This window comes from Macaca fascicularis, chromosome 11 (assembly GCF_037993035.2).
Source record: "Macaca fascicularis isolate 582-1 chromosome 11, T2T-MFA8v1.1".
NCBI lineage: Eukaryota > Metazoa > Chordata > Mammalia > Primates > Cercopithecidae > Macaca > Macaca fascicularis.
The window spans coordinates 108,283,693-108,298,577 of record NC_088385.1 but is presented as its reverse complement, the minus strand read 5'-3'; the positions used below and the strand labels follow the sequence as shown (position 1 = coordinate 108,298,577).

The following is a 14,885-nucleotide window of genomic DNA, read 5'->3' as shown; positions in this document are numbered from 1 at the left end:
TGGGAGCATGAGAGGTATAAAGGAACTAAAGTCCATCTGCCATACAAGGAAGTCTGCACATGAGAACTAAAACTGGCAAACCAAGGTAAAGCAGAATATTCAGATGATTTAAAAGTATAAAGTAAATAAAAGAAAAAAATAGCTGGCCGAGGCAGGCAGATCAAGAGGTCAGGAGACTGAGAACATCCTGGCTAACACGGTGAAACTCCGTCTCCACTAAAAATACAAAAAATTAGCTGGGCGTGGTGGCGGGTGCCTGTAGTCCCAGCTACTCAGGAGGCTGAGGCAGGAGAATGGCATGAACCCGGGAGGCAGAGGTTGCAGTGAGCCGAGATTGCGCCACTGCACTCCAGCCTCGGTGACAGAGCGAGAGACTGTCTCAAAAAAAAAAAAAAAAAAAAAAGGAAGAAAAGAAAAAAATAGCTAAAAATCATTAGATCCAATGGCTGCTAATAAAATGGGAACAGAAAAGAAACGACTGCTGTTTAACCTGGTTTGACTTCCTAAACTACACACATACATGTAGTATTTGGATAAAAATAAGATTAAAAAAAAAAAAAAAAAAAAGACCAAAGGGAACAGGGGAGAAAAGAAAAACGCAGTTGTTAAACAGAGTCAGCTGAAGTGTTCTCATGGAGCTGAAAGAAACAGATCTTAGGTACAAAAGTGTTCTTTTTAGGCAAATGAGAATATATATTATCAAAGGCTAAAAGGAAGAATATTGAGAGGACAGATACAGAGACATGTTTCCATGAAGTATACTGTAGGGTTACTAGTTAGGAGGAGGGGCAAGTGTTTGATGAGAAGGGAGAGAAAAAAATAAAATAAATCCAGGTTTAGATAAGAACGTTTTCTCCCACACTCAGTGGGGGAAACTATAACTGGAGCAATGAAATCAATTTGCAAACTTCCGCCAGTGCAAATTGTTTCACAAACTATTTTCTATGCTTCAAAATCACATAGAAGTTTCTTAAACTGTTTTTTCAATTTTACCACATGGTTCTGTAACTACCTAAAGGATTATTTAAAAAACAAGTAATCTAGAATTGAATATAATTTCTTTAAAAAACATATTGACTAAAACATCAAGCACTTATCCTGTTCCTCTCAAAAAACAAACAAATAACAGGATTTCAAATTTGATCATTTTTCCGTGATAGATTTGTTTTTAAAAATACTCTGAACTTAGTATCTTGCTTACCTGCTCAAACTGCTTCATGGCAAACATGACTTCAGAAAAACTGAAAATTAAAGGTTTTTCAAATCTGCTCTCAAATATCTGTGACCAAGGTAAAAAATATTAATGTAAGCACACAGAGAGTACTTCTACATCCCCCTAGCAAGCAGCTATAGAAGGGAATGGCAGGCACACTTCACTTAGTGCTCTGTCCAATCGCCCAGCCTTCTCCAAAGGTGCTTCCACAGATACAAAGGGCTTCTGCTGATTACACAGGGCTCTGCCTAAAGGCTGCTCAACTCTTAACCAGCTACAGTGAGTTATGAAAGGGCAAACAGCATGATTGTATATCTTCCCTCAAAGTGTACTGCAGCGCTCCATTAAGCTAGAAAGAACATCACCAACCTTTCTATTTTCAATCCCACTTCCAAATTCACTAAAACGCAAATCTCATCAAATCATATCCCTGCTTGGAATTTTTTCAGGGTCCTCCACTAATGCAGGATAAAACCCAACCTAACTTTTCAAAGCCAAGCCAGAGCTTTGCTGATATCATGTCATATCATGTGTCCATGTGCCCAGACTGCAAACATTTATGAACACAAGTCTTTCCTGTTCCCTCTCCCAGTATTTTTAACCCTGCTTCTGACTGGCAGACTGCTTTTCAACCTTCAAGGACTATCCCAAACACAAGTCCTTTGAGAAGCTTTCTCTGTTCCTCAACCCCAGGCAGAAGTAATAGTTAAAATTCAATATATCTCTAATAGACACATTGGCTAGACTATAACTACTCAGTTCCAGGCTCCATTTCTTTTTTTTTTTTTTTTTTTTTTTTTTTTTGAGACAGAGTCTTGCTCTGTTGCCCAGGCTGGACTGCAGTGGCCGGATCTCAGCTCACTGCAAGCTCCGCCTCCCGGGTTTACGCCATTCTCCTGCCTCAGCCTCCCGAGTAGCTGGGACTACAGGCGCCCGCCACCTCGCCCGGCTAGATTTTTGTATTTTTTAGTAGAGACGGGGTTTCACCGTGTTAGCCAGGATGGTCTCGATCTCCTGACCTCGTGATCCGCCCGTCTCGGCCTCCCAAAGTGCTGGGATTACAGGCTTGAGCCACCGCACCCGGCCTCCAGGCTCCATTTCTCCAACAACTATCAAAACCTACAGGCATCACTGTTCATCCTGGATTACCCAGCTCATACCCAGCACACGGTAAGCTCTACATATTTGCAGAATATGTATAGATTTAGCTTTTGCCACATTTTGCTTATTTACATTACTGCATGCAATTCCCATCTCCTTAACAAGATTATAAATTCCTTGAGGGCAGAGCCTTTGTCACACTTCACTTGTATCCCTCAGAAGGTTTACTCAATGCTAAACATATTATTAACTGCTCAATTAATATTTGTGGAAGTAAATTACTTTTTCTATGGTTTCTTTGATGAGAGTCTCTGGCAAGGAAACATTTTCACCCAGGATCAAAGCAGAAATTACATCCAAGAGGGTCTTGCAGCAAGATGTGGAGAGACTGGCTACTTGCAGTGTTTGAGATAACGCCTGCAAAAAGATAAAACAATGTATACTCAGTAATCAGCTTTTAAAAAACAGACTCTTGAGAATATTAAGTTGGGAACTCACCTTACAGACATCAGCAGGCGTGGTTATCTTTGTTCCGCTTCCATGTTTTACAAGTATAAGGTATGTTTCCAACAACCTTTTAATCTGTTCAGAACTTTCACAACAGTTAGTTTTTGTTACTTTTGTATGTAGATCCAAGAGTGATTCCTGCAAACAAAGAATTTAACAGAGAGAGTAACTATAAAGTATCAAACTCAACTGTTAATACAATAATAAAAACTGTGTGACAGTTCAACTTTTCCCATTCTTTTGCTTTGGAAGAAAAAGCCACATTTACCAGGAGTCACTAATGGTAACAGCTAACATTGACTGAGTGCACTGTTCTAAGTGTTTGTTTGCTTGTTTGTTTATTTATTTATTTATTTATTTATTTATTTATTTATTTTTGAGATGGAGTTTCGCTCCTGTTGCCCAGACTGGAGTGCAATGGCGTAATTTTGGCTCACCGCAACCTCTGTCTCCCGGGTTCAAGTGATTCTCCTGCCTCAGCCTCCTAAGTAGCTGGGACTACAGGCATGTGCCATTTTGTAGTTTTAGTAGAAACAGGATTTCTCCATGTTGGTCAGGCTGGTCTCAAACTCCCGACCTCAGGTGATCCACCCACCTTGGCCTCCCAAAGTGCTGGGATTACAGGCTTGAGCCACTGTGCCCGGCCCGTTCTAAGTTCTTTACAAGTATTCACTCATCATCCTCACAGCAACCCCGAAGGAGAGAATATTATTACCCCCATTTATTAGATGAAGGGACTGGGAAATCTAGATTTCAAATAATTTTCCCAGGTCACACTAGCAGTAAGTGGAAGGGTCAAGATTCAAATAGGCAATCTGGCTCCAGAGTCTTCTACTGCATTTCAAGATATCGTATCAAATAAAAAATAGCACGAGGGCAGAGGGAAGGAAAATTTTAGTATGTGTAGAGAAGTATAAATAAAACAATTATAAAATATAACTTCTAGGAGTGCTTTGCAAAACTGAGAGCAGAAAGGGTAAATTCTTAGACTCCTTATCAAAAACCCACCCTTAAAGATTAGAACTCACTTGCAAACATTCAAAAAATGTACCAAAATGTTCCTTAGAGATGTAGGATACAGTGGATTTGACCATGTTTTTGAGTGTTTCTCCAATTAACATCCATGGTAGTTGAATTTCTGTTTCAGTGACAGGTCCTAGCTTTTGCAAAATTAGCTTCACTGCCTGTGGGAATACAAGTCATTAACATTAATATATAAACTCTTATTTTCAAGTATTGCTCTGTGAGTCACCATTGTGATTACATTAGCTAAAAATCAGGCCTGTAATAGTCAAGGATATGGCAACTTTGATGGTTAATAATGTGTCCCAAAAGGAACTTCTAAACTAGGATGGGAATTTTATCATTACAACTGTTCCCTCCCCACCTGCCCTTGCCCATTAATCAATTTATCTTACCCCCTAGCATCCAAAATAAAGAAGACATCAATGACTCTGTAAGTAATATCTCACTGTCCAAGGCCTACATTGGGTAAGCATTGTTACTGAACACCCAACACTCTCCATCCAGGGCTTTCTATCTATTCTAGGTTGTCCTCCCTCCACATCATTTGCCTCATTCTTTTCTACTTTCTGTTTCAACCATCCACATAGATTCTAAGAACCCCTCCCCGTTGTGTACCTGGTCTGTACAGGAGTGAAACATATTTCTAACTCCTTTGCACATTTCAAAGAGCAACTGTCCAACACCTTCGACTTTTTCTGGATGTTTATCAAGATCAAGAAACATTAAATTGAAAAGTGCATTTTTATCAGAGACCTAAAATGTAAAGTAGAAATGGAAAATTATATTCACAAACATAAACATATCCAAATGAAGAACTCTCATTTGCTATTCTACATATTCTTATTTAAATATACGTAGGAAAAAATTGTCAAAGGAACAGACATTTGTGATGATTTCAAACTACTCTAACAGTGTATTCTCACTTGGAATGTCACACAAAAGAGTGAATTCATTGGTATTATGGGAAGATATGTACTACAAAAAACTACAGAAGTCAACATTCTATCTTTTAAAGTAAATACATTTGTATTTTGTATTGTATACAGTAAAATATTTGTATTTTATGAAATAAAATAAATATTAATGTTTTTATTACAAAAACCCTCTAAAATTTACTATCAACATTTTATACAAACACAAATGATACCATGCTACCAGTTACTTCCAGGAAACTATTAGAAAAGTTCTTATTAATGTCACAGTTCATGTATTTACTGACTTGAATTAGACAGCACTTTTGACATATACACACTGAAAGCTATCACAAACCTAAATAACAATAGTGACCCAAATTAGATCACATCAATTTGTGAGCAACAAATAAGTCTTACTGTGAGATAAATTCAAAATAGTAACAGATTTCTGTTAAGTAATATACAGATACATAGATAAAATTAGCCCATAGTAACCACATTTTTAAAAGATATCTACTTCCATTCATCAGATTATTATTACTATTATTAGTGTGTGTGTGTGTGTGTGTGTGTGTGAGATATGGAGTCTTGCTCTGTCACCCAGGCTGGAGTGCAACGGTGTGATATCGGTCACTGCAACTTCCACCTCCTGGGCTCAAGCAATTCTCATGTCTCAGCCTCCCGAGTAGCTGGGAGTACAGGTGTACGCCACCATGACCAGCTAATTTTTGCATTTTTAGTAGAGATGGGGTTTTGCCATGTTGGTCAGGCTGATCTCGAACTCCTGACCTCAGGTGATCCATCCACCTCGGCCTCCCAAAGTGAGGCCTATTCATCAGATTCTTGATGATTAGCAACAAACATAAAATATCAGACTAACCTTTCTCATCAAAAAAGTAAAACTTTCAGCAGCAAAATTTCTTATATGTAGTTTCTTATGAGCCAGGAGTGTGCTATACATGCTATACATGAAAAAAAAATAAGATATGTTTCATTAATCATATAATTTTTATAAATACATACTACATGTCAACAATATGGGCAACAATGTGCTAAGTATGCCAGGAATACACAGCAGGTATCAAACAAATTTAAAATCTCATTCATTTATGGAGACACCCACATGTTGAAAGGAAGACTTGACCACAGACATTAAGAGTCCTAGGACTGGCGGTACGGGTTTTATGAACAAGACTCCATGAAAAGGTGCAATTTGTAATGAGCTCTGAATGAAAGAAGAATTAGGTGGGGACCACAATCCATATTATTGGTATAAAAGCAAGAGTTAAGATGGGGCAGGCGGAAATGATCATGGTCATGACAAGGAGGCTGGTCCATCTAAAAGAGAAAATATGATACAGCAGAGGAGGGCAGCCGTGGATAAAGTTGGTCAGGTAGACAGGTCTAGCTTACGTCTATGTAAGCACTTACTCTGTGTTACTCCATTTAGTCAGCACAATAACTCTATGGGATGGGTACTATTATTATCCCCCCATTCTACAGATAACGAAAGTGAGGCAGAAAGCATAAGCAACTTGCTCAAGGTCAAGCAGCCATGCATCCATAACTAAATAATTACTTATATGTAATCACATTGTTAAATTTGGTCTCCCTAATGATAGAAGGGTATGGAATATATCTCTCCAATTTTTGCCATAACCCCAATACCTAATAGTTCCTTGCTGACAGCAGGTATTAATAAATGTTGGCTGAATGAGAAAGGACTATTTTCAGAAAGATTAATTTGGCAGCAATATACAGGATAAAATAAAGGAGGAAAGAGTCTGGTTATTCAATCAGAAAGCTGCTCAAGTCATACAAGCTTGGGCTAACAGGCATGAAAGAGACTGGAAGGAGAGGGAAATGGCAAGGAATGAACTCAGTAGACATTTCAGAAGTCCCTGCAACGAAGCTGAAGACCTTACAGCGGTCCACAGGGCCCTGGATGATCTGGCCCCTTACTATTGCTTCTCTGACATCGCTTAGCTACTCTCGCCCTTATACAGGCTGCTTGGCCACCTACAACTTCTTGCTGGGTATGTGCCCAAGATGTTCTCCCCCTGCTAAAATGTAAACTTTGTGAGAAGAGGGATTTTTATCTGTTTTACCTGTGACTGCATCTCAAGCGCCTGACATACAGACAGTGTCCAATGAATATTCACTGAGCAAATGCGTGAATGACAGAATCAAGAGGATGTGGACACCTCTGAAGACAACTGGGTCAATGATGTCTCTGAGATGCCAAAACTCGGAGACAGGAAGAATGTTAGTATTAATGATAGAAAATGGGCAACCAAACAGGGCCGGGCATACGGTAGACACTCAACACCTATTTACTGAACACATGAATGAATGTACAGATAAGAGGAGTTGATTTAACAATAAGTGTTGAGTTCAGTTTCAGTAATATGCAAGTGAAAACAGCCAAGCTACTGAAGTTGTCATACCAAAAGCAAATACATTTAGAACTGAAGAGCCTGACTTAGGAGACATAAAAAGTGGCAGTTTTTATGACAGCTGAAATCACAAAACTAAATCAATTATTCCCCAAAGACTTTGTTGGTTGTTTAATGAGATAATATTGGTTTCTAACATATTTTACCAAAAGCTTCAAAGGGAACTAGTAAAAGCTGGAAAAAGATTTCTTTCTCTTTCTTCATTCAAAGTTCCTAAAAGAGAAGGGTGGGCTGAGTGAAAGGGGTGGCATAAAACAAAGTCTATTGTCCCATACCATACACACACCATTTTTTGGGGGGTAAGAAGCTGATGACTGATATTAAACATTCCTGTGGCAATTACAGAACATGAAAACAACCAGAAGACCGAGTGGAAAATCCCACCAAACCCCAGACTTAAACAGATAGTAAGACGATCTTTGCTTACTTTAAACAAAAGGCTACTACGAAATTCATTCTCTTTCCTTGTCCACGTTTACTCACAAATACTGAGTGTCTCTTTCAGCTTAGGAAGTATTAGTGGCTGGGGAAATGTCAATGTTTAAAAAAGGTTCTTAGCCTGTCTTAAACCTCGCTTAAACCAGGTGTAGAGAGGACGGCAATACATTATAACCAAACAATTCTGGCAAAAGTTGTGTGACACAGGTGGTTAAAAAATGCCAAAAGGATAGAGAATATAAAGTTTTTTTAATACTTCTAGCGAAGGTGCCTGTTTGTGGAGGCTGTAGGGACCAAGTCAGGCCTTCACGGGTGGGTAAACTTTCAGTAGCTGGAGAGGAGAGATGGTTATGGCAACTCAGAATGGCAGACTAAATTGTGGACCACTTTGGCTGGAGCATCAACTTTGTACATGAAAACAATTAGGCACTGAGCTGGCAAAGTGGTTTGGAGTCAGAGAGAAGCCAGAGAAAAAGAAGCAGGCAATTAAAAAACCTACTAGAGAGAGAAAGCGGTTACCTGTATATATTGGACATGTCCTTCACCATCAGTCTCCACAGGTACTTATAAAGATATGACAACGAGGTGAAAGCCCATTCTAACAACTCTGTGTCCTGAGTCTCCAGGATCGAGGTGATAGTCAAAAAAAACTCTGGAAAGTGTGGGTAGAAATCCGTCTGCAGATCTCGTGCCAACTGTACAACCAAACTGGATTAAAAAAAAGAAGCAACTGATTATGTGGATTTTTTTTTTAAAGGCTGCAAAGCTACTTAACGATACTAGGTGGCCTACGATCATAGGATTAATTAAATAAAAATAATTCTAATTCAAGTCTGAAAATTTATAAAACTCTTTAAATCTTAAGACCTCAGCAAAGAAATCAGGCAAGAAGTTACATTCCATCACAAGTTGTAGCCAACTGTTCCTATAATGTCAAAGAAAAATGGGATTATTTTAGTACATAACAAAAGCAAAATTATACCCCAAGATTCTACTTTATGGTAATGTACCCATTCCTAACAGAAAAGGAACATCCTTCTTGTTTCTAAATTATGAACACCTGATCTGAGGCATATGTAGCTTTGAAACACAATCTGAAAAATCAGACAAATAGAGTTATGAGCTTTCTCTCAAGATGCTACTTACTCCAAAAGGGGCTGATAGGCAAAACTGTTCTTAACTTGCAGGTGAGTCTTCAAACTCTGAACTATCTCGTTTTGATGATAGACCAACTGATTGAATGATTGGCATTTGTCAATAACTTCTTTGTAAAATTTTCCTGAGTGGGGGAAAAAAAAATACGTTCTTTTCTATCACACAACTATTCAGCTGTAAGGAACATATAAAGTGCAAACTATGGGTGAATAAAATAGAAACAAAATAGAAAATACCAAAGTGCTCCGTGAGGTTTAATTCTCTCCATTTCAGCAGACCCTCAAAAAAGTAGGTTTCAACCTCCTGTCAAGATTAAAGCAGTCCATTAATCAAATAACTCTAAGAAAGCAATGATCAAGGTAAGTAGAATAATGATACATTAATATCTTAAGACAATGATACTGAAGAGTTTAAAAACTCCTTTTAGTTTTTTAAAATGCCATTAAGTAACACACTTTAAAAAGCAATCAGAAGTTATCAATAGATCACTTATAAAATACTGTTTTGTTGATTTGGTTGCAGCAAATAATTTTCTGGAGCCTATATATATTGTCCAGTAAGGGAAAATTATTTTCTGTGTTTTTTTTATAATTTTAGGCAAAGAATAAGGTGTTGGTTCTTTACAGTTTCTTCATTCTGCTTTTAGAAATATGAATTACTACAACCTTATAAAGAAGTAATATGGCATTCCTAATAAAATTCAACAGAGTTATACTCTTTGACCCAGGTAGTTCTTATAAAGTTTGCAAGCCTAGAAGTAAAAGATGTTTATTCAGCTTAACTACAGTGTGGGGAAACATTACGCAGCCTAAAATATCTGACAATAGGAAAATGGTTGGCATATCCTGTGGTCTATATATACTAAGGTGTATTATGTGGCTACTAAAAAGAGTTATATCTCTATTGAACTAGAACCACACTGATGATATGCCCCCAAAACGATAAAAGCAAGTTATGCAGTGAGAGGGTATGGTAGGATTCAATTTTCCTTAAAAAACAAAAACAAAAACAAAACCCTCTATAAATGTTTGCACGTACGAACATGAGTGGACAGTATGGAAGAATACTATACTGAACTGTCAGTGTTGGCTTCCTTGGGAATTAGGGGTGGGAGGAGTGAGATGATGGGCTTTTCATAAGTTTACCACTGTTACTTAACTTGTTAACATGGTATCAATTACTTTGTACTTTGAAAGGTAAAGCCAATAAATTATCATACACGTATGACATGTATGTATACGTGTGTGTGTGTATAGATATATAAATAAATGCATACCCCCCAAAAAAATCATTCTACCAAAAAGATACATGCACTCGTATGTTCATCTCTGCACTATCCACAATAGCAGAGACATTGAATTAGCCCAGGTGTCCATCAATAGTACACTGTATAAAGAAAATACAGTACATATATACCATGGAATACTATATGCCATAAAAAAGAATGAAATCATGTCCTTTGCAGCAACGTGGATACAGTTGGAATCCATAATACTAAGCAAATTAACATAGGAACAGAAAACCAAATACTGCATGTTCTCGCTTATAAGTGGGAGCTAAATATTGAGTACACATAGACATAAATATAAGAACAATGGACACTGTGGATTTACTAGAGGGTGGAGTAAGTGGGGATGGGTTAAAAAAAACTACTTGTTGGGTACTATGCTCACTACCTGGGTGACAGGATCCATACTCCAAACCTCAGCATCACACAATATTCCCGTGTAACAAACCTGCACATGTATCCCCTGTATCTAAAATCCAAGTTGAAATAAAAATAAAAATATGTGTTTATAGAGAGAGAGAGAAAAAGAGATAATAAACACATAAGCACATATGCAAACAGCATGCCAAATCTACAATCTAAAAAAAAAAAAAAAAATCCTAAACTGTTCTTTGGAAATCTTTAAAATCAATAGTTAGGCAGAATAGATACTATGTAACCACAAAAATTAGAAACTAAAAATAAAAAAAAAAAGGCAGAAAAGAAAGAGAATCCCATTAAATTTTGTTTTAGGATGGGGACGATGGCTCATGCCTGTAATCCCAACACTGGGAGGCTGAGGCAGGAAGAGCATTTGAGCCCAGGAGTTTGAGACTAGCCTAGGCAACAACATGAGATCCTGTCTCTATTTTTCAAAAGTAAAAATAACAGAAATTTTTTGTTGTTGTTTTCATGTCCTTTAAGGCAGAAGGAAAATATGCAACACAGTTTAAAACTTAAATGCAGAACGCATTTCTACTCTAGCACAGACCTGGCACATGTCAGCTATGTGTGAGAGACCATGTTGCGTCCTTTTGCAAGGTAACTCTGGAGCTCCTTTCACCAAGAGACGGAGTCTATTTCCTCACCCTTTGAATCTGGCCTGGCCTCCTGACTCGCTTTGACTAATAACATGCAATGAAAGTGACTCTGTGATGACCAAAGCAAAACTTTATGAGGCCTTGACAGCTTCTGCCTTCAGTCTATTGAAAAGATTCTGCCACCATGAAAAGAAGCCTAGACTAGTTTATCGGGGAATAGGAGGCCATGAAAAGAAAAGAACCAAGATCAACAAGCCACAGCCAACTGTCAGACAGGTGACAGAGGCCATTCTGGACTATCCAGTCCAGGATTCTAATTTCAGGCTGTCTTCTCTGCCTCCTTAACACTCTACCTCTTGATATTTTCAACTTCTCCTGCAGCTTAAACTATTAACCATATTCTAAATGCCAAATCTGTAATTTCACCTCCACATCCATATATACACATCCATATATACAAACATCTTTACTCCACATCCATATATACAAACATCTTTTGGACACTATCATTTGGACACTATCATTTGGACACTATCATTTGGATGGCCACAGGTATTTCAAACTCAAGTCCCAAATGGAACTAATTATCTTATCTTTACAACCTTGTGCTCCTTTACCTAAAAATATATCTTGATGAGTAACATCCTCAACCATTCAGCCTTAACCTCATTGTCTTCCTTGCTGCAAACCCAGTAGGTCACAAGTCCTATCCATTCATTCTACTTCCTCAGTATCTCTGGAATCCTTCTCTTCTCTCTATCTTGATTGCTGCTACCATAATCATTTCTTACTTAGATCACAGTCAAATCCTCACAACTGGACAACTGAGATTGGATCTCCAAGTTAAAGGCATGTTACACAGGACCTTAAAAGGCTAGCAGAGGAATCATGACATGATGCAGGACTGCAGTCCTGCTCTTTTCTCCACACTAAAGTCAGAGAGATTGAAAATTTAAACCTGATCATGTCATTCATTCCCCTGCTTACAGTCCTAGAACTCTAAGTCCCTACAGCTTCAGGACAAAACTCCAACTTAGCTTGACATATGAAGCCCTTTATGATCCCTGCCTACCTCTCCAGCTTTATCTCACCAGCTGCCTCCTTGCCCCATCCCACTCACCATGAATACAAAAAAAACACCCTATACACACCTATAACCAGCCTGGACTGCTTTGCAGTTTCTTGAATGTGACATGCATTCTCTAGCTTCTGTTCCTTTATATAGGCTTCTCCCTCAGCCTGGAAGAGCCTTTCCTGTCCTCTTTACCATGCTAAAACCTATATAAAAAAGATTCAATTCAGGTGTCACCTCATCTAGATCACCTTTTTTACACCCCTAAAGAATGTAGGTTAGGTTCCCTTTACTATGAGTTCCCAAAGCACAATGTGCTCACCTAGACAACATCATTTAACACATTGAATTTACATGGTGGAGATAATGCATTCAAAGACACAGTGAGTGGAGTCTGATTATAATAAAGTGAAGAACAGTAAGAACTGAAATTGGATCTCCAAGGCATAGGCATGTTACACAGGACCTTAAAAGGCTAGGAGGAATAATGACATGATGCAGAAAAAGACTTCTGCATAAAAGGAGGACAAGGCCAGGCGCGGTGGCTCACACCTGTAATCCCAGCACTTTGGGAGGCCGAGGCGAGCAGATCACGAGGTCAGGAGGTGAGACCATCCTGGCCAACATGGTGAAACCCCGTCTCTAGTCTCTACTAAAAATGCAAAAATTAGCTGGGTGTGGTGGTGCGCATGTGTAATCCCAGCTACTCAGGAGGTTGAGGCAGGAGAATCGCTTGAACCTGTGAGGCGGAGATTGCAGTGAGCCATGATCACGCCACTGCACTCCAACCTGGAGACAGAGCGAGACTCTGTCTCAAAAAAAAAAAAAATAAAAATAAAAATAAATAAATAAATAAAAATAAAATAAAGGGATGACAGAGTCAGAGTATGGTTAGAACTGGAAAATATTATGTAGTCTAGCCCCTTTATTTTTATAAAGGAGAAAATTAAGTCCCGGGAAAAGGGCTTGCTCAAAATCACTTTAAAGTTACAGTTTCAGGAATATGGATCTGCAGCAGTGCTTGGAATGCATATGGGAAAGGGAGAGGCTAGAATCACAAAAGTCAGTTGAAAGTCAAGTCACTTGTCTAATAGAGCTTCACCCAACAGAACTTTCTGCAAAGATGAAAATGTTCCAATTCTATATTTATTCAATATGTTAGCAACTAGCCACATTTGAGCACTCACATTTAAAACTTACTTTAAATCCAATTTGTCATGTGTGGCTACTGTATGAAACAGCACAGGTCTAATGCATTTCATGCCCAAAAAGGAATACCTTGAAAAACAATTCACTTCTACTAACAGAAGAAACTAAAACACCATGAACACTTGGAAGATTGGCTAGTATCACATTCTCTTACCTCCTCATAGCTTGCAGTTCTATCAATCCGGTGAATAATATCAATATTCACATTCCCCAGTCGTTCAGCAAATGTAAGAAACTGGAAGGGAAAGTATATTTAAGATACATAATTATTTAATATTTATCAGATCTTTAATATCTATTTGAATGCTGCATGTAGGCATCTCTAATCACAAAGGATAAGTGGAAAAATAAACTGAAAAACATAGGGCCGTAAACAAATGTACTGCACCATTCAAAGATAATGAATACTTCTGTTTGCATAATTTCTCTCAGCTATGTCATTTCAAATAAAATTTCCATTGCTGGACTGATGAGCCTAGGTGGATGCTGGCAATTAGTCTCGCTAGATCTGTTAGGTTTCATACCCTCCCATAAGCATGGGGACCTAGCAAAGTCGCTGCAACAAAAGTGTTTTTAAACATATACAGACCTGTGATTGTATCCTAACGAAGACCTGGAAGCTATCTACCAAGGGGCCAACAGAGAAAGCGCTGTATAGTTGCCCTTAGCTGGGAATCACTCACTGCCAGCCAGCTCGCCCAATTCGGTCTTTAAAGATAAAAGACCAGGGGAGAATCGGTCCTAAGCAATCTCCTGGAATAGTGAATTTAATTCTGGACCACAAGAAATTACCAGGACTGGCCAGACACCATAAAATATGGGTGAAACTTGCTGTCCAGACTTCTTTCCTCCCTCAACCCATGTTTACTACATCCAGAGTCTCCCTCTTTCGCCGGAGCCTCCGGGCAAGTGACACACTCGGCCCAGAAGTCTGAGGCCCCTGGAGTCTAGCTCTAAGCCTGTCTCACGACTCAAGCAGCGGAGACCCGCGGCTCCCTGCCCAACCTCCCGCGCTCACCCGGTAGGTGTTCTCCGTCTTGTGGGAAACGGGCTTTGTCTTCATGGCTGCAGGGGGGCAGTGGCCCGCGACGGCCTCGGGAGGGTCGAAGGGATGCAACCGACAGTAAGGAGGGGAAAGAGGCTCACAGGCGGTACTCTCCGATTCCCAAACGCCCAGACTTTCTCACGTGCGACTTGAGCCCCTGGGCGCCGCCATGTTGGAGACAAGGAGGAGCCTGAGTGGGTCACGTGGACGGAAAAAAAGAACGGAGCAGGCGCAGCCTTTGGCAGGGGCCTACAGGAGGCGGGGCTGCGCACATAAGGGCGGGCGTTTGGGGGAGGTGTTCTTTTCACACCCATTGGTAAAGGTTTAGAAGATAAATGTATTTTCATTATAAAATAAAGCATACCTGTCATCATTATCAACTGTCCCATCATCATTACTGTCCCTCACTATGTACCCTGCACCGTGCAAAGATCCTTTTATC

General features: G+C 39.1%; 1 protein-coding gene across 1 annotated transcript in view; it reads right to left on the bottom strand.

Moving 5' to 3' along the window:
* The window catches only part of UTP20 (UTP20 small subunit processome component), a 108,826-nt gene extending 94,203 nt beyond the window's left edge, over window positions 1-14,623 (bottom strand). Inside the window, exons 1-11 of the mRNA XM_005572002.5 lie at window positions 14,417-14,623; window positions 13,553-13,633; window positions 9,047-9,113; window positions 8,802-8,934; window positions 8,175-8,363; window positions 5,642-5,723; window positions 4,463-4,600; window positions 3,850-4,005; window positions 2,813-2,959; window positions 2,597-2,731; window positions 1,202-1,279 (exon numbers count right to left, since the gene is read on the bottom strand). Coding sequence (XP_005572059.3) covers window positions 1,202-1,279; window positions 2,597-2,731; window positions 2,813-2,959; window positions 3,850-4,005; window positions 4,463-4,600; window positions 5,642-5,723; window positions 8,175-8,363; window positions 8,802-8,934; window positions 9,047-9,113; window positions 13,553-13,633; window positions 14,417-14,461 — 1,251 coding nt within the window. The 5' untranslated portion in view covers window positions 14,462-14,623. The remainder of the gene's footprint in view (window positions 1-1,201; window positions 1,280-2,596; window positions 2,732-2,812; window positions 2,960-3,849; window positions 4,006-4,462; window positions 4,601-5,641; window positions 5,724-8,174; window positions 8,364-8,801; window positions 8,935-9,046; window positions 9,114-13,552; window positions 13,634-14,416) is intronic.
* Window positions 14,624-14,885: the final 262 nt, after the last annotated feature.